This window comes from Antechinus flavipes, chromosome 3 (assembly GCF_016432865.1).
Source record: "Antechinus flavipes isolate AdamAnt ecotype Samford, QLD, Australia chromosome 3, AdamAnt_v2, whole genome shotgun sequence".
Lineage (NCBI taxonomy): Eukaryota > Metazoa > Chordata > Mammalia > Dasyuromorphia > Dasyuridae > Antechinus > Antechinus flavipes.
In genome coordinates, this window is record NC_067400.1 from 497,530,231 (window position 1) to 497,551,183 (window position 20,953).

General features: G+C 34.3%; 1 protein-coding gene across 2 annotated transcripts in view; it reads right to left on the reverse strand.

Moving 5' to 3' along the window:
* Window positions 1-20,953, reverse strand: part of PDGFD (platelet derived growth factor D) — a 309,965-nt gene that overhangs the window by 81,705 nt on the left and 207,307 nt on the right. For both annotated transcript variants that reach the window (XM_051986892.1, XM_051986891.1), the window contains exon 3: window positions 19,443-19,623. In XM_051986892.1, the coding sequence (XP_051842852.1) occupies window positions 19,443-19,623 (181 nt within the window). The remainder of the gene's footprint in view (window positions 1-19,442; window positions 19,624-20,953) is intronic.

Sequence of the window (20,953 nt, forward strand, 5' to 3'; positions counted from 1 at the left end):
GAAAAATTGGGGCCCAAATAAAGTGAAGTGCCTTGCCTATGGCACTATATTTGTGTTCAAAACATCATTCTCAGAAGGGGGTAGATGGCAAGAACAATTGTTCATGGGAAAAATACCAGTAGGTTCAAATCCCATCCTTAATATTTATTAGATGTGTGACCGTGGGCAAGTTATTCAATTTATTTGAACCCATTTCTTCATCTGTGAAATGAGAATTGGACTAGATGGATTCTGGGATCTGTTCCAGCTCTTTTTAGATCTATAATCCATGATGTGACAGCAAAATAATAATATGATCTTAGGTTGAATCAGAAGAAAGGAAAGTGATAGTCTTATTTTATTCTGTCTTACTCAGACATTTGTAATATTGTGTCCAGTTTTGGCAGCATACTTTAGAAATGACCTTCGAGACATCGGAGGCTAATAAAAATGGTAAAAAGACTTGAAATCATTCTATATAAACAACTGTTAAATGTATTGATCAATTGATTAGCAAAGAACTGGTCAGTCAATGAGAAATCTAGTTGGGGGTCAGGGAGTATATTTATAGAATTAAGACCACTGAGTGCAAGTCATACAGATGTTTAATATCAGAAAAGACATCTTAACTAAGAGAACCCTCTAAAAAGGCAATAGGCTACCTCAAGAAGGGGTGAGTTTCCCATCATTGTAGGTTTCCAGCAAAGTCAGGATGTTAGGGATATTATTCACAGGATCTACACTTTTATTATAGGTTCAATTTCATGACTTTGAGGTCTTTTCCATTCTGAAATTAGACAATTCTAAGAAACAGATCTTACTATTCAAATCTAAGACAAAATTTAGTAGGACTAATATTACTCCTACTCAAATAATTGCAATGCAAAAGAGAACATAAGAAACACAAAAGGTAACACAGATCACAGAAAATATGTCAAGCAAGGGATTAGGGAAGGCTTCAGTGAGAAAGTTAATTCACTAAGAGTGTTTCAGAGGACTTAAAGCATATTAATGCATTATAAAGACTATTCTCCACCTAGGGAAGGAAGAGAACATTGGAATCTTCCCCCAATGTATCAGAATTTGGTGTACTATGACAAGTATATTAATATGTGGTCACTTATAGAACTTGTTATTAGACACCCAATTTGAACTAATAGTGCTGTTACATTTAAGTTGGTAAAGAAGATGTTCAATAGGAATCTAATACCAGCAGGAATACTGCTTTAGAGAAACATGATATGATGGGTTAAACAAGCTAAAAGTGAACTTGGCCTATAATACATGGAGTAATGAGTTGGAAATATCAAGCTTTTCTACCCATTTTTAATCATCAATATAGTTGTCGAGCACATTATTTGCATTTGGGAAACATTTTCTATTCATCTATCTTCTTATACACAAAACAATTTTTTAAATAGAGTAAAATATGAACTATCTCTATTTTGTCATGGATGAGAAAGATGATTTCTAAAATCAAATCAATCTGGTTAAAAGGAGCATTAGATTTAACAGATTGCTTATGATTTTGAAGTAACTAAACTGACTTTTGGATAAACCTTTGAATATTTATTTTAAAAGTATTTATTCAGCACCTACAATGTGCAAGATACTGTGCTAAATATTGTATGGGATACAAAAATAACAAAAATGATATCGATGTCCTCATGGAACCAAAAGTATGTAAAGTAATGAACATATGGCATATGCCAATAACTATACTGTAAGGAAGAATGTAAAAGTTTCACAGAATAAATACTATGAGAGTTCAGAGTAAGGGAACAGTAATTTTTTTCCTTTGGCCAAGAAGCTATAGATTTTGACTATTATATTCCTGTCAGTTTTCCTTATTATGCTTCTTTCAAGAAATTACTGGTGTATTCTTTCTCTTTTCACTTTGTTCTCTTATTCCAAGGAATCTTCTTTTATAAGTTCTTAAAATGATGCATAGACTCTTTTTTGGGTCATCCAGTGACTTTTAAATTCTCTGTCCTTGATATGCTTTCCAGGTCAGTTATTTTGGCTTTGAGATACTTTACATTTTTCTATTATGTTTTCAGTCTTTTGACTTTTTTTTTTTAAGTATTAATTGTTATCTCAGGGAGTCAAAAGCTTCTATTATGTCCATTCTAACTTATACAGGTCACTTAGGTGGTGCATTTGATAGAGTACTGGGCATAGAGTCAGGAAGACTCATCTTCCTGCATTCAAATTCAGCCTCAAATCCAGATGTGTTACTCTGAGCAAGTCACTTAACCTTGTTTGACTCAGTTTCCTCATCTGTAAAATGAGGAGAAGGAAATGGTAAACTACTCCAGTATCTTTACCAAAAAAATCCAAAGTAAGGTCACAAAGAACTGAAAATGACTAGAAAATGACTGAATAACATCAAAAAAAAAACTTGCCTGGAGTTTGTTATTTTATACCGCTTATTTAAAGTTGTTAATTTTCTTTTTAATTACATTCCCCTCCTCTCCTTCTCTTCTTTGAATTTCAAAATCATTTTACTTCTCTTAAAGAACCTCTCTGGCTTAATCTCTTCCAGGAATTTTATTTGAAATTGTGCCCCAGCTGTGTTTTTATTTGTGACTTTTCTTGTGTATGTCTTGGAGACATATTCCTTGCTCCCTGATCATCTCTGTCACAAAAATATATTTTTATGGCAAGATAATATTTTTGTTGTGTTGTGTTTTGATTCTTTCACCTAACTTTCTGACTTTGGACTTTATGTTAGGCCAGGGATTTATTTTTAAAGATAATGTCTGGGTTGAATGAGTGTCCTCTGGGTCTTTTTGTACCTTATGGGACAATATGTTGTATTATCCCAGCTCAGGCTGGGAACCTGTAGGTTTTTATTACTCCCAAAGTGGTATGATCCTGAAGTTTGATGGCTACAATCCAGGTCAAAGTTCTTCAAGTAAATTACTGACCCAGGTTTAGTTCTGAACAACAGATTAGTGGACTTGCCCCTCATTGAATTTCAATAGCAGTAAATTGCTGCTGGATTAGGATATTATCAGCTTGCTAGAATACTCTTCAGGTTCAGATGAACAAAACTACAAGTGTATTTTTGGTATGGCATTCTTTCTCTGGTTATTGAACTGCAGGATACAAACTAGGTGAGAGGCTCAGAATGATTCTTAGCTCCACTCTTAGGACTGAAGCTTCACAGTTAGTATTTGCTTCTGAACTTACTCCTTGTTTAGTATACGGCCTAGAGTCCTTGAGAATGCTCCTCACCCTGCAATGCCATTGTAAGCATTAGTCTTCAACTCAGTCCACACTGAATCTGGGAACCAAAACTTGGTAGTGAGCAATATAATTGCAATTGATGTTTGTTCTTGCCTCCTGCATAATGTAAGACTCTTTGGGTGGATCTGGGACTTTTTACTATCCTGTCATGCACTCATAAGTAATTTTTCAGTTCTTGTGCTAGCATGGCCCATGTGGCACATTCCTGGCTGCACCCCATCCCTATTGTATGAACCATCTCTCTGTCTCTCCCCTTTTGCCAACCTGGGCTGGGAAAATGTCTCATTGTAATTTTTTTTTCTTTCATTTTCTTTCCTGATCAGGACCTTGGCATGTTTTCTATATTTTTGTGCAAGAATTGTAGTGGTAAACTTGATTGTATTTTCTGCTACTCTGCCATCTCAGCTCAGAGATGTTGCTTCAATCCACTTGTTACTTCTGTTATTGCTTATCTCTCTCTAGATCTTTCTTGAGAGATACATTTAGTCAATGCATCAAGAAACATTTCCTAAGTAGTTCTAGTGTGCTAAATGCTGGGGATACAAACACAAAAATGAAACAGTACGTGCACCCAAAGAGCTTATAGTCTAATGGGACAAGTGCAGAGGCAACAAAAGTATATATAGATGCATGCAGAAAACAGATAAAAAGTAATCCTGAAGGAAAAGGCATGAGCACTGTGAAGATCAGGAAAACCTTCTTGTATAATGCAACATTGAAGTTGGGTCTTGAAGGAATCCAGGGATTTTCCTATGTGGGGATGAGAAGAGAACATGAATGATAGGCAGCATAAAGATAAGGAGAAAGAAGACAGAGAAGTGAGAAACAAGTATTTCTGAATATTTGTGCAACATCTGGGATCTCCAGCTGTTAAAACCTTCACTTTCAATACCCCTCAGACTTCCATCTTTGTTTCTTTGATGTCCTTCATTTCATTTCTCATGAAACATCATTATTAATGATAGGATAGAAGTGAATTATAATTCACCAAGGACTTTCTATTACTCTTTGGTTGACCTGTGATTTTTGAATCTTCAGATATTATGGTATTCAGCTGCAGATGCTTAATGGGAGAATACTATTTTTCAAACGATGGATTTTTTTTTTTTTAAAGCAGTGAGCAATTCTAGATCACTGAAAATGCACAATTTCATCAACATGATCCAGCCCTATCTCCCTGAATACTTTTTTGTTTTTATATTTGGGTTTTTTTTTTGTTTTAATTGACATAATTCAACTATAGAATCATAGGAATTTTTAGAGCTGCATGGATCTCATTTATTTAAAATTAATCTCATTTATTTAATGATCTCATTTTAAAGATGAAGAGATTGGAGTAGTCAAATGATTTGTCAACATCATACTGTGAATATATATGAGTATAGAATATACATCTAGTGCTAGAAGAAAATATAACCCTCTCATTTAATAGATTAGTAAATAGCATTTAAGTGACTTGCTCCAGGCCACAAAGATAGTAAGTGGTAGATTCTGCACACATATGCTGGGTAGCAGACTCCAAATCCACCATAAAGACTTAAAACTTATTAAATAATAAGTTAAACAATAAATAAGCATTTATTAATCACTAGCTACATGTGCCATGTGGATGCAAAGAAAAAAAAAAAAAGATCTGTTTTCAAGATTTTATAATCTATGCTTAAAGAATGTTTGTTTAACTGAATTGAGATCAGGACCAAACTGCTCAAAGCAGAGATAATAAGTGTCTCAATATTGCCAATGAGTTATAAGTTTTACATTGCATGTAAAAAACAAACAAACAAACAAAAAAAAAACCTGGGGATTCAAAGGGAACCAAAAATGGAACAAGAAATGGGATCTCCAACTGTAAATTCCTGATTGATTATTCCTCCCTGGGATTGACAAAGTAATTCTATGATGTAGTGTCAGTTTTTTGGTAGGTTAGAGGACAGAGTAATATAGAAATGATTTATGGACTTATGATAGGCATAGAAATGAAAGGAACCCCAGAAGTCATCTAAACCAATACTTCTCTCATTTTACATTTAAGAAAAATGAAGCCCAGGAAGGTTATATGTGGCTTGCTTAAAGTCACACAGGTCATAAGTATCAGCAGTAGAATTTAAATCCAGTTCTGCCAGAAAGTCCTTATACCACAAAACATTGATGTTGGGATGAAGATGCTAGTGACTTGAGGTCAGATGTCTTATTCTGTATACATAAGTAAAACATAGTTTTGTTTTGTTTCTAAGGGAGCTGGAAAAGTTTAAGACTTGGAACAGTAGCCCCAGGCCTAGAAAATTGTTCATAGATGCCGTTAGTTTCAAGAGAACATACCTGATTTTCAGTTTGTTCTATTCATCACAACACATAGTTTCCTCCAACAATGACCTTCAGTTGAGTGATATATATAATTTAAGTTTTTTTCTTATAAAAAATTTCAAAAATATATTATTTTTCTAATCACATGTAAAGATACTTTTCAACATTCATGTTTGTAAGATTTTGAATTCCAAATTTTTTCTCCTTTCTTTATTTTCCTCCCTCCTCCCCAAGATAGCAAGCAATCTGATATAGGATATATATATATATATATATATATATATATATATATATATATATATATATATATATATATATAAAATTTAAAACCTATTTCCTTATTTGTCATACTTGCAAGAAAAATCAGTACAAAAGGGAAAAATCAGGAGAAAAAAAGGAGAAAAAAAAGGTGAAAAACAGCATGCTTTTATATGTATTCAGTCTCCATAGTTCTGTCTGGATGTAGATGGAATATAAATAAGTTTTGATATGAAATAACCAGGGTATAACTTATCACTGGTGCCAAATGGACTTACTAATATGACTTTAGGATTAGGCATAAGCTCCATACTCTCCTTAAATTCTTGCCCATTCGATATTTAAAATGTCATGGACAGACTTTCATCCCTCTGGGATTGTAACATGAATCTGTACAGAGCATGAACGGATATTCTTTGCTGACTTGGATTATGTGGTAGCTCTAAGGGACTGCTTCCATCTAAGTATGGGCTTTTGCCAAGCTTATTACCAAAGAGTCTTGCATTGTGATGCTGAAGTATCTCCTAACTGGATACTGAGCTTGAGAAGCTAATGATTCAGTGGGCCTTTTAAAATGAGAGACAATTTCAGGCTGGTGCTCTCTACACTGTGTCATTCAAATTGCAAGATAATTGAGAAAGACAGGATCTTGTCTTTACTTTTGGTGTTGTCCATTTAGCACCTAATGCAGCTGGTTCTGAGGATGTAACTTGGTTACATATTTTGTATTTTTCTCTGAATAGGTAACTTTGTGTGATTTAAAGTCAGAAACAGTTTATAAATTTTGCCACAGTCGGGAGAAGGGTCAAGCACTCGCCCCATTTTAGGAACAGACAACTACCAGAAGTGACTGAAAGTTATCCAGTGCTAAGGTAAAATGTGAAATGACTAATTCACAGTATTGAAAAATACAGCTGTATGTACTAGGAGGCCTACAAAATTAGCCTCTAAATCTTTGTATGTATAATTAATTAATTAATTGTTAAATTAAGTTAAATTAATGAATCTAGTTTAAATCATAATATTAATGTTCATGGTAATTCTTCCTATATTTATTACTTCTTTCTACAGAGGAATAAATTACTTGTTTCATACCTGACTTATCTTTGTAGTTTGTATAATGAGTATCATTTTATTTTTCCCATTTCAGAGTAAAATAGTAGGGGCTTATTAGCTAGCCAAGGAATGTGAGCAGAGGAAGTCTATTCCCCATAATTAGAAGACAACCTTCTTAGAAGCAAACTGGGTACACACTATAATGACTGGAGACAGAATAAGGAGGGATAATCCATCTCGTCTCCTATATAGTCCACAAATACTTGCCTCTGTACTAATATTTTAATACTTGTTAAAATATTAACATTATTTAACCTATATCAGATTGCTTGTTTTATTGGGGAGGGAGAAAAGGGAAGAAGTAGAAAAATTTGCAATACAATGTTTTGTAAAACAAATTATCTTCACATGCAATTGGAAAAATAAAATATTATTAAAATAAATAAATAAAAATATTAACACTAAATAGTCTATTAATGTTGGGATGAATATCAATATTTTAAACTGTCACTTACAGTATCATGGGGTTAAATCAAGAACTAGAAGATAACAGATGACAAAACTGAAGTTCTGTTAGATTATGTGAACTGCTTAAAATCTCACAGACAGGAAAGAAACAAGCATTTATTTTTACCGACTATGTGCCGGACACTATGCTAATAGCTCTACAAATCTTTTCTTTTTTGAGCCTCATAATAATACTACAAGATAAGTGCTATTTTTAACCCGTTCTACTGTTGAAGAAACTGAGGCAGACAGATGTTAAATGGTTTTCCCATAGTCACACTCAATACTTTCTGACTAGAAATTGAATACTCTTTTTATTGAGATACTGAGCTACTTTAGATAATTCAATGCAGAACTTGTATTCAAATATAAATGTTTTAAAGCTAAATTCAGCATTCTTTTCACTCTCAATTTCAAAGTTTACATTTTAATGTGAACAAAGTTGGTCAGCATGGTAAGGAGGCAAAAGAAAGATATACTTGTGGGCAAAGGATAGAGAAAAATGTAATTATGGAAAAAGGGCAAGATTCAGAAAAAATTCTTCCTATTTCAAAATTTTGTCAAGGATAGGCTCTGGAAACAAACCTTTAATTTTAACAATGATACACAGCACATATATTTGTAAAAAGGATGCTCTTTAAAAAAGGCAAATGGAACTGATTCGAGTTGTTTATTCTAATTAATTATACCATTAAATCAAAATTAGGTGAAGATTTAAAATTTTAAATGTAAAGCACTGTCTTTATAATTATAGTTCTCTTTCTAGAGATGATTCCTAATTAGTAATTTATATTACCATTTATAACATTTTAACAATAAAGTAAAACACTATCTAGGATCTTTTACTTTCACTACAAAATTTAATCAGCTCCTAATAGGGATTTGTATGGAGATATTGACTGTGGAAAGAAAACAAAATTAAGAAGCGTTTTAGAATCACCACCACCATAATTACCAGTTTATATACATACATACACACATACGTGTGTGTGTGTGTGTGTGTGTGTAACCACAAATAAGATGTCCAAACATTAGGCAGGGCAATTAAGCTCTTCAATGACTGGAGTTTACAAGTACCTAATTATTTACATATTGTCCCTCTATTAGAATGTAAGCTCTTTGAGGGTATGTGCTGTTTTTGTCTTTCTTTGTATTTCCTGTGCCTAGCACAAGGTAAATGTGGAGGAGGAAGACATAAGTACTATGAGTTTAGGAAAACATTTTCCCAGATTTAAGAACAAAAACAAAAAACAAAACAAAACACACAAAACCCTCAAAGCCAAAGAAAGAAAGGTATGGGGTTATATCAGTCACCCCCACCCTATACTGTCAACAATAGAAGGAGATAGACAGATTCTATCTTCAAGGTGGCTTTTATTATTTTAGAGATTACTAACTATAAAGAAAATGATTTTCCTGGAGGAAAATGAACTGCATTGATTCCAAGGATTTCATATTCCCTAAATTCTTTTGCAGTCCATCCCATTTCCATTCTTCAATGGAATGGTGTTGATGGGCTGTGTACTCTAAAACAAGCCTAAATATGTATTAAAACAAAACAAAATAATAACCCCTAATCCCCAAACCCCAAATCCCTGATCCGAAGAAGTTGAAGCTGGTTAATCTTTTTCTTTTCATATTGGCTACTCACTTTTTGGCTTCCCGATCTTACAGATCTCATTGGGCTCTCATGGAACCCAGGTTTGCAAACTCCTACAACACAAATACAAGATTGTTGACTATAAATATACTTCAGAGACCTTGCTCTTTTCCAAGTGAAAGTTCCCTGAACAGAGTTTCTGAGAACTACTGTACATGTGGATTAGATTTCTGACTACTAAAGTGAGAGTTATATTTATATGCAAATACGATTTACTATTTAAAATTGAAAATATGACAACTGCTAAATATTTTCTCCCTAAATTCATTCACAAGGGAGAGTTTTAGTATAGATTCAGAACTTTTTTTCTAATGGACAGAATGTAAGTTTCAGTCTCTAATATTTGATGTGTGTTTTGAATATGTAGAGAGACAGTTATGGGGACTCAGCGAAAAGGGATGATAATTATAATTGTTTCCCAGAAATTGAAAAGGCAATATGTATGGTAGGGATATCAAACTTGTTTTCTTTAGTCTTTGAGGGAAAAGGAAATAAAAGTTGTAAAAAACAACTATAAAACCCCAACAAATTTAGGATATTTTCTCTTTTAAGGGAGCTTATGAAACAATAGCTGGATAACCACTTACCAGAATTACAGACATATTAAAGAGGAGATAATGGTTGAAAAGTGGGTGGGACAGATAATAGATAAAACCTTCTAATCTCTGAAATTCTGTGATTATCTGAGACAGTCTTCACTTTCCAAACTTCTATCTATATATTTCCTCTAAGGCCTCCTCTCTAGAAACTCTGTTTGAGGAAATAATTATGTTCAGCCATATTCACTCCTTATTCCAGGTCAGTTCTTCATTCCCCCTTTTTTTTTTTTTTTTTTCACTTGGGACACCTAGGTGGCACAATGGATAGAATGATCTGAAATCAGAAAGACTCATCTTCTTGAATTCAAATCTAGCCTTAGACAATCACTAGCTGTATGACTCTGTGCAAATCACTCAATCCTGTTTATTTCAATTTCTTTCTCTATAAAATGAGCTGATGAGGAAATAATAAACCTCTCTAGTATCTTTGCCAAGAAAAACTTCACAATGCAGTCTCAAAAAGTTAGACATGACTGAACAATGTATTATCTTATAGCTAAATAGGACTGGTGATTTTTGCTAAATCATATCACTCCTGGGAATTAGGGAAATTATTCTGGCAGCTAGGTGAATATTAAATTGGAGAAAGAAGAGCAAGACTGAGGGTAGGATATTCATTTAAAACATTTCTTTATCATATAATATTAAGTACATAGTAAGCCCTCAACATTCCTAATGACTAATTATGTTATTTATCATTTCTCAGAAGTTAAAGCTAAAGTAAAGTTGGATCTAGAAAGGAATTATAAATCATCATTAAACCTAATCCTTTTACTTTCTATCTGACATAGAAAGCTAAAATAATTTGCCCAAGGTCACGCAAGCTGTTAAGTGGCAGAACAAATTCCAGGCCCAGTTCTAAGTACAATGTTTGGGATGGCTTTTATATCTTTTTTGTTTTATTTTGTTTGTTTTTGTTCTTCCATGAGGAGGAGGTAATGTCTAGCACTAGGCACTTTGCTTTTTAAAAAGTAAAAGAGGTAATTTTTGGAGGTGTGGCAATAGGTGCTGGTGAGAAGAAGAATCAGGGAAGGCCTCCTTGCAGGTAATACTTGAGATGGACTTTGAAGAAGGTTCAAGATTACAAGAGGAGAAAATGAGGAAGCAACACTTTTTCTAGTAGAAAGGCCTCATCAAAGGCAAACATAGGCAATGGATGCTTCTGTGTGGAGAAGGGGAAGAAGATCATTTTGATTAAATTACAGATTATGTGTCACAAATCTGGAAAAGTGGGTTAGTGCTGTAGTAAAAGGGAGAGGTCAAACAGAGAGATCTATATTTGCTTTTAGAAGCAATTGGGAAGGTACCAACACTTGATGATCAGGAGACTGGCATGAACAGGCCTGTACTTTATTTTTTTTTCTCTTAAAAAAAAATTATTTTAATTTATTTTTCATGTTTTTTTTAAAATATTTTTTATTAAAGCTTTTTATTTTCAAAACATATGCATAGATAATTTTCAACATTTGCCCTTGCAAAACCTTTTGTTCCAAATTTTTTTCCTTCCCTCCTCCTTACTCTTCTCCTAGATAGCAAGTAATCCCTTATATGTTAAACATGTGCAATTTTTCTATATACATTTCTAAAATTATCCTGGTACACAAGAAAAATTGGATCCAAAAGGAAAAAAAATGAGAAAGAAAACAAAATGCAAGTAAATAACAACAAAAAAAGAAAATAACTACATAGTGATCCATACTCGGTTCCCACAGTCCTCTTTCTGGGTGCAGAAGACTCGCTCCATCACAAGACCATTGGAAGTCAGTGCTTTATGAGTTTTATGAGCACTGCATGGGTAGTTGTTTAGAATATGGATTGGAAAAGGAGTACCCAATGGGAGATTATGCAAAAGCAGTGAGGGCCCTGGGAAAGGTGGTGGCCAAGAGAACAAAGAGAAAGGAATAGATGGGAGAGATGCAGTAGAAATATGAGCAAAGAAAGAAATATGCCCAAAGAAAAATGGGCAAGATGTCAAGTGACTGGCTATGAGGGATGAAAGAGAGTGAAGATCACTGAGTAAGAAGAGAGGATAGGGGCCTCCTAGTATACCCATGGCAGGTTGGGATGCTTAAGGGGTAAAATATTGGCCAGCATGAGGAAGTTGGGGAGGGAAAGAGAAGCTCTAAAACTTAGAGAAAGGGCACAGAATGGAAGATGGAGAGGTGCCAGAGACAAGAACCACTGGCCTATTTTGAAATTTTGCTTGTGCTCTATGCTTAAGCTTCTTAAATTGTGGGTTATGAACCTATATGGGGTCTCCTAACTGAATGTGGAGGTTGCAAAATTATGATTTATTATCAGTAAATGTTTGATTTATATACCTATGTGGAGTCAAATATGGAAAATCTTCAGAAGCCCTGCACTATACCAGAATGAAAGTGGGAAGAGTCTTGCTTTGTTTGCTCAACTAAAGCAGAGGTATTATTTAACTTGTGTTACGTTTGTTCTTTTGTGTCTTCTTCTCCACCAGCAGATTCCTTCCCAAATTTTCCTTGTCTATCTGTAATTGTGAGCTAGCAGATCATCCAACACATAATAGCTCTTTTGATGACAGCCAGAGTCCTAGGAATGGTTCCTTTATGCTCGGACATTCTTCACATACATCTCCATGTTTTTTTTAGAAGGACCTTCAAGAGCTTAATCAGAGAATGTTCAGTGAATTCTTTGAACCCCTAGGAAGATATACACTCAGAACCAAGTAGGTGCTTTGTTTTGACTGGCTATAGTAGTATTAGATAGTATAGAAGCTAATTCTTAAGCTAATTTATTAGCTAAGATAAATTGTGTTATTTTATGATGTGACTGGGGAACATTTTTTACCTTTTCTTCAGACTAGATTGTACCCTTCTGACCCCTCCCAATCATGAAGACTATATGAAAACTAAAATATAGAAAGGACAATAATGATTATATAGTGTAACTTTCTGAATGGAACATTCAGAACATTCTTATTTTTCACTCATCAGATATTATTTTTAATTTAGCAATATGATTAAGTATTAGATTAACAAAATATTGGACTACCCAGTGTGTTATTAAACAAAATATCTTTCAGAACTGGAAAAATGCTTACTCATCTATGTAGTATTGAGCATGAAGTTTATGAACAAAAATAAGTTGAAGAGTGAATAATTATTTCAAATAATTGCTTGTGTAGGAAGGGGATATTTGACAAGGAAGAAAACATTTTTTAACAGCTTCAATGATTAAATTGAATAGTAGATAATATGGAAAGACTGTTGACTAGGAGAGAACAGTGTTAGAGTCAGCAGGTCTGAGACCTGCTTTTGTGTCTGTCATAAACTAAGTGATCTTATGCAAGACTTAGTTGTCTCATTTGAACAAGGAGAAGAATGAATTAGATAATCCCTAAGGTTCTCTTCAGGTCTAAAATCCTTTGGCTTTCCTAATTTGGCATGTGTGTGAGTGCTTCTGCATTACAGTATGGTTGAGGAGGAAATTTTGCTTTTTGTATTCTCAATGAAGGGTACAAGAGGCTTATGGTTAAAAACAAAGGGACACCAAAAAACATTCCCAAGTTGGGACTGATGTGGAGTCATACTAGAGAATCATTTCCCTCCTGGGTTTCAGCCAGATGCTTAACAATTTATAATTGGCAGAGTGATCTGCTCAGGTTTCTCTCCTGCCATTTGCTGTCACCCAAACAGCTGTTAATGAAGGTAGAAAATGCAGGTAGAAATGAAAAACTTGGGGTTGTGGAGCTGATGTGAACAAGGGGAGGGGGACAGGCAAGAACATAATAATAGTTAAATAACATCTCCACATAACCTGGACAGGCACAGTAGCAGAGTGTACCCAGCTTGGACAAAAGCAAAATTTCCAAATAAGCTAAGTGCTATTGTCTCTGTCACCTCCCCATCCCCCTTTCTGTTCCTTAACCTTTCATTTTGGAGTCTCCTACAATCACTTCCACCATAATCTGGTCAAATTTTTTTTAATACCTTAAGTATCCAGCTCTCCCTTTCCTTAAATTACTGTATACCTCAAAATTAGCTTTTATTTCTCATTCTCTTCCTATTAATCCCCTTTGTACATGAGACCTCAATTAGACTTTATCAAAGCACTACTGTATAAAAGATTGGTACTTTCCTCCTTTCACCTATTTCTCTTAAGAGTGTCTTTCTTTTTGTCATCACATACGACTCTCTAATTGGTAGAGCTTCAGACTGTGGAAGAAAAGAATATTTTGGGGGAGGAGAGGATTACCAGAGTTCTTTAAATCAAATTATACTATTCACCTTTTCAGCCTGTCAACAATCATTTATTAAATAGTAATTAAGGAGTGAGACAGTATGGGGAAAAGGCCTTCCATAAAAAGTGGGATTTTAGCTGAGTCTTCAAGGACGGTAGAAGTTTGAGATGATTGGAGAATGGGAGAAAGTCACAGAGTAGGGAGATGGAATATCCTACGGGAAAAGTGTCAGGCAGGCCAAGGTGGGCCATATTGTGGAGAGCTTTAAGTGTAAAACAGAAGACTTTGTATTTGATCCTGGAAGTAATAAGAAGCTAGGATTTTTCAAAATCCAAGCTCATATTAAACATCCACTATGTGCAAGGTACTCTGCTAGATGCTCAGGTTATGATGTCCTCAAATTGATTAAAAAAAAAAAAGGCAGCTGGTGTAACAGTACTGTAAACATAGAGCTGAATTTGGTAGCAGATTGGGTCATGGTTCAGCTCCAGATACTTAATAGTAATTTTAGTCCTAGGCAAGTCACTGAACTTCAGAGAACCTAAGTTTCCCCTAGTATAAATAAGGAAAATAAGAGCACCTATCTCACAGGTTGTTGTGAGGAACAAATAAGATGTGTGTAAAGCAGCCTAATTCTAAAATGCATAAAAATGACCTATTTGGAGTTAAAATGGACTTAAAAAGAAGTACAGGAAAGAAAGTCTTTGTGGTCTTTAGTCCCTTCCTCTTTAAAGGGAAATCAATCACTATTAGTATTAATAGCACTAGTATCCGAACTAGTAATATCTATTTATATTACAGTTTGCAGTTACAAATCAAATTATGTATTTTATTATCTCATTTAGTTTTGCTATCATTCCAATTCAAAGCCCTTCAGTTTCATATTACAGAGAAGAAATTTGAATGTGAGAGGTATGCAACTCTACAGATATACAACTCTACACAAAAAGGTGGAGAACCCAAATATGTTATTGCCATTAAGATACCTTCTACCACTCCAGCCTTTTTTTCTTCTAGAATTTTACAATTAGTAACTCATTAAATTGCTGTGGATATGTTAGGCCCATCCATCAAAATGCAAAAAATAAAACAGCCCCAGTTCTCAAAGTCTTTGCATTCTAATTCTATTGACTCCTAGCATCCCTCCAGCCAATGTTAGTCAATCAAGCTCTACTGGCACTCCATGAGATAGGACAGAACTGAATGGAAAGGGGTAAACAGGCTCAGTTAACATGCAGCACTTGCCCAGGTTTGCATAATATGCCTTTGTGCTGGTGAAGAAGGGGTTATATTGGAGTGGAAGTTGGGGTGAAGCTACAGAACATAAGGCACTGTTTCCTTGCTTTCCAGCTTTGTTCAGGGAATCTAGTTTGAAAAACTGAGATTCACAGTCTGCTTTGCATTTGTTGTTGCTGTTGTTGATTTTAGTTTGGATAGGCTAATGGGTAAGTTTTTAGGAGAGGAAAATTAGAATCTGCAGAGAGTGGTGATAATTAAGAATTTTATCTTGTTAAACTCATCTTCTCTGCTTTATCACTGCTTGCAGTAAGACAACATGATTCATGTAGAGTTTTAATCTCAATGGCAATCTCAACAGCATCATTTGAAGTTAATTCAGCTGGTTTAAATGGAGATACAAAATTAGCCAATAAGTCTGTAAACCTCTGCCTTGTTTTGCTCTTTGAAGAGTAAGATTGAGAGGGTGCTGCAAAAATAGTTTAGACAAGTTTCTAAATGGATCGCCTTCAAAAGCACCATTTTTGGAACTTTCAGGAAGCCTAACAATGAAAATACTGTTTACATCTTAAAGAAGTTACCTGAAAATAGAAAAAGCATTTTCAAGTTCCTGGCCTCTAAATATAATAGAATTATTCTGATAGTGACCTGAAGAAAGTGTTATTTGAGAAACAAACTCTCAGTTATGTTTGCAAGCATTTTCATATTCCTATATAAAAAGCACAAAATGCTTAGTATTTTTAAATAAGAAAGGCATCTGTTGTCTTAATTATTCAATCAATAATCATTTAATGGGCTCCTATTATGGTCCCTTCTATGTGACATACAGTTTTAGAAAGGAACAGACCAGACCAAAGTCAAACAACCAGTAATTATCAAAGGTAGGATTTGATGCTATCACTTCCAGGATTATTGATTTTTCCAGGGTGTTTGTCTCAGATTGCCTCTCACAGAACATATATACATATTAGAACAAACATAACTAGTAGATAGGAGTTCTATACAAAACAAATACAAATTTCTTGGGAAAAAAGGGAAGCACTAGCAGCTCGAGCAATCAGGAATGGGTTTCATGTGGAAGATAACATTTGAAATGGACTTTAAAGAAAATCAGGCATTTAAAGAGGAGTGAGGAAGGAATAAATTGCAGACACAGGAACAGCCTGTACACAAGCACAGAAAAAGGCGATTGTTTGTGAGAGTGTGTATAGAGAAATAATGTGTACCAAAGGCGAAAAAAGGAGAAAATATATATTTAGTATTTACTACATATCAGACACTGTGGTAAATACTTTACAAATATTATAACATTTGATTATAACAATAACCCTGAGAAGTAGGTGCCATTATTTCCCTGTTTTAAATTGAGGCAAATATTTTATCTCCGCTTCCTTACTACCCTCATTTTGAAAAAAGAAAGGAAACCATAATGCTATAACAAATATGCAAAAGTAAGCAAAACAAATTCCCACCATTTTATTTGGTTTTAGAGATAAAAGGAAAGAAATGGAGTTTATTGAGGAGAGATGTCAAACTAGTAGTAGTGACTAGTACTAGGAGTTTTATATAAAATAATATGCTTTAACAAAATCCCCTCTTTCCCAATACATTTGTATTTATTTTGTAAAGAACGCCTATTTACTAGTTATGTTTGTTCTAATATGTATATATGTTCTGTGAGAGGCAATCTGAGACAAACACCCTGGAAAAATCAATAATCCTGGAAGTGATAGCATCAAATCCTACCTTTGATACTTACTGGTTGTTTGATTTTGGTCTGGTCTGTTCCTTTCTAAAATTATGTCACATAGAAGGGACCATAATAGGAGCCCATTAAATGATTATTGATTGAATAATTGAGACAACAGATGCCTTTCTTATTTAAAAATACTAAGCATTTTGTGCTTTTTACATAGGAATGTGAAAATGCTTGCAAACACAACTGAGAGTTTGTTTCTCAAACAAAATTTAACAAAATTCATTTGGCAGCTTTATGGAGGATGGATTAGATTAGGAGAGCCTTGTGGTTTAATAAGAAGGGACCCTATAATTAATTTCCTTTATACTCCAGCAAGTCCGATTTTATCTTTTAATCTATGGCCATAATAATCTATTGGTATTAATTAAGTTCTCATTTGGTATAAAACTACCATAAACAAACTTTAACCCAAAATAAAATATAAGATTTATTAAATCAGTATTGTCATTATCGTACAAACAATCAATCATTCTTCCTAAACCACAATTTATACTGCCCTCTGAGAAAGCAGCTATTTCTTCAACCAATCAACAAGACGTTATTTAAAAGTAAAGTTAGCTAATATAGTAACCAATCATTTTATTTATCATCTAAGTACTGTAGAGATAGCCATAGTTCAGAAAACACAGGGTTAGATATTCTTGAGTTTTGAACTTTTCAAAACCTGGTTTTAAAAAGAAAAAAAAATCTCCATTAAGTCTTTGAGTCCCCATTTTAGCTATATACTCATTCTGGAGAAAGTCTGCTCTAAGGAAAGCCAGTTAAGAATGGATGAGTCACTTGCAAATATTACCAAGTAGAAAATGTAGAAACAAAAACTTCACACCTTCATTTCAATGGGAATCAGTGTTGCATGAGTTTGCAATCATGCAAATCATGGCTGATGGATTATTTTCAAATTAAAACTGGAGCCAGTGTCATTGCATACTATTTTCTGCCTTTGTTCTGTTCTGATGTGGAATTCATTTACTGTTTAATAACTCATCACTACGCGAAAGCCATGAAATGAAATGAAATATAACAAAAGCTGTTGTAAGTTTGCCTTTATGAAAAGAGAAAAAAAAAAGAAGCTGAAGAAAAGAACCCCATTTGTAGAAAAGATTGCTATAATATTCAACAAAAAAGAATTTCTGAAATCATTGTATATCTATGCACTGAGATGAATATAAAATTCAGTGTAGCTATATCAGCTTGACATTTAGGGAGAACATGTTTATTGAAAAATAAATCACCTAATGTAATATATAGTTGGTGCATGGGTTGTGTGTGTGTGTGTGTGTGTGTGTGTGTGTGTGTGCCCGAGCACGCACACGCTAGGGAAAATAGTGGCTAGATTGCAGGACTTGTAATCAGGAAAATTTGTTTGAATCCTGCCTCAAACATTTACTACCTGTATGACCATGGGTATTTTACTTTTTTCAGACTCAGTTTCCTCACCTCTAAAATGGGGACAATAAAAATTCTCCTCCAAGGAAGGTTGTAAAGACAAAATAAGGTTATTTATGTAAAGGGTTTATCAAATTATGCAATGCTATATTATTATTTAGTCAGCTTCATCACCATCATCCTCATTTCCATACTATCTGTATATTTCATCCTTCTGTTATTCCAAGGCTTCAAGATTAACGTTTAAATTTCATTAATTGCTACATACCAAGATATAAATCAAAATTCACAAATACAAATCAAAGATACTGAATCTGGTGAATTCAAATGTGAATTTGGAATGTGGTATTTCTGACATTTGGACTGGGGCCTCAGAATCAGTAATAAATGTAGAAACAAAGAACATTTCTGTGTACTGAAATAAAGCTTAATATAGTATTTAAGTGAAATGTGCTATAATGTTGTTTCCATTGCTAAGATTCCTGCCAATATGATACAAAGCCAAGAGGCATCAAAGGGAATGCACTTTTAATGGGACTACAATTAACCACAAACACAGTTCTAAATCAAGAGTATAGTGCTGGGTTAGCAACAAATATGAATACTGTGTAAACTTGCATATGATTTATTCATCTATGCATAGTTCAACTAATAAGTCCAAGGCTAAGGGCATGAATGTACTCCCTCTTTATGGCATTTTTAAAAAACTCTCATGGCCACAGACTTTGTCTCTTCTCAGGCAGCTCTCTTGTAAATATGTATAGGCAGAAGCTAGTCAGAGGATAGGGATGTACTAAAGTAAATCCTTTCCTACTCTTCAGAAACCAAATCATACAAAACCGTTCTTGTCCCATTATTAGTGGGTTCCTAGCATTAATACTGATAGATATTTTTTAATAGGCTGAATATCATGGCCTATCTGGGACACTGACTTGATTTCTAAATGCAGGTTTACTTTGAGTAGTTTTAAATGGCTCTCCAAGTTTGAATACAATCTATCTGGACTCTGACAAGCACACTCATCTCCAAACAGGCAGATTTTCCCAGAAACACAAACTATATCATTTCCAAAGTGTGCCTTTGGGGTGGTGGTGGTGAAGGGATAGTGGGGAGGAGGGCAGAGAGGTTTATAGTTAATTCAAACTTTGCCCCAGTGTATTTAATTATAGTATCCATTGTCTGTTCTTACAAACCATTGTCTGCTTTTAACCACAGGGTTCCAAGGCTACTTACCACAAGAGAATAATAAATCTTGAATCCTGGTTTAGCCACAAAATAGTCATCAGACTTGAAGGTTATCTTTATTTGGTTTGTTCTTGAAGTTATCCTTGGAGGGACTTCCTTTTGTCCACACCACCGGCCTCTTATAACAGTACTGGTTTCAGATATATCTTCAACCTCCACAAAGTCATACCTAGGACCAAATAAATGGGCAAGTTCTTTAAAAAACGTTAAACAAGGTTTTAAAATTGCCAACTGTGCTAACTTTAAATATTAGGACTAAATATTTGGAACTAACAATGTTTAAGAAAGCTCTAAATATAATCCAGTTAGTAATGTTGAACTCTCAATAGGCACTAGTTATTTGACTGTGAACTCTACACATGTATGTCTAAAAGCCGATCTGAAAATGTTCTCTTTGTCCTATTTCCAAATCATTGATTATCAGTCATTTTCTGTATTATGTGGTTTTCTTACTATGTCTTCCTCAAAACAAAACCAAATCCCAAACCCAAATAACTGGATACTTCTTTCACCAGTGCAGATTCAGCACAATGCAATTATGAGTCTCCATGCTATGCTTGAACATGAGTGATGCTTACCATTAAAATGCAGAAATACTCCCCATTTAAATTAAAAAAAAATATTTCTTAAGCATTTAAGAGTAAATTCCTTCTGTACTTTTCCTTTTAACCTTTCATTTTACCTTTCATTCTCTCTTGCCACCTTAAAGTGTCAATTGACAAGTAGATACAAGGGGCTTATTCTTATATGATCAGAATGAGGAGGGGGTAAGTGGAATCCATTGTAATTCATTTCCAGTTTACTTGACTATCATGAGGCCTTTCCAACTTTTTCAGGCCCCAAAGACCAATTGCCTTGAATAAAATTCAGCTCAGCAATAATGACTTGAGTTTTGCTTGAGTTTGCAACTATTTTAATAGTTGCTTAAAGGGGAAGAGTTCATAAAAATAGATCTTGAAGAAGGGTATAACAAATCTCTTCAAAGAAGGATATGATTGAAAATAAAAGGAAGATTGGTAGTCTATGGAAAGAGGCAGACCATGTTCTATATTGGTATCTTTGAAATAACAGGAGAACATGAAGAAGGCCACAGCAGACTGAGAGAACCTCTGTGGCAAGCCTATGGGAAGACATGGACAAGTATCACATATAATGTGCAGGTATAGATGGGTCATAATCTGAATCCTTTCAATGAATACCACATCAAAGTCACAAATCCCTTAGGGCACTAGTAGTTCCTGATCATTCCCTGTTTTCTTGTTTCTCCTCCCCCAAAATAATAAAGAAAATCCCTACAAGACAGATAAAAACCTCAAGGTTGGTTCTATTTAATCTCTATGTAAATATGAACTGGCTGCTCTTGTGTACATTATTCTTTTCATCCTGGCATACATTACCGTCTATGGTCCCAGAAAATAATAGTTACTGCTGTAAGCACAATAAAAGCTGTCTGTATAATAAACATGCAACAAAGGACAGTCAAATTTGAGACACCAAGT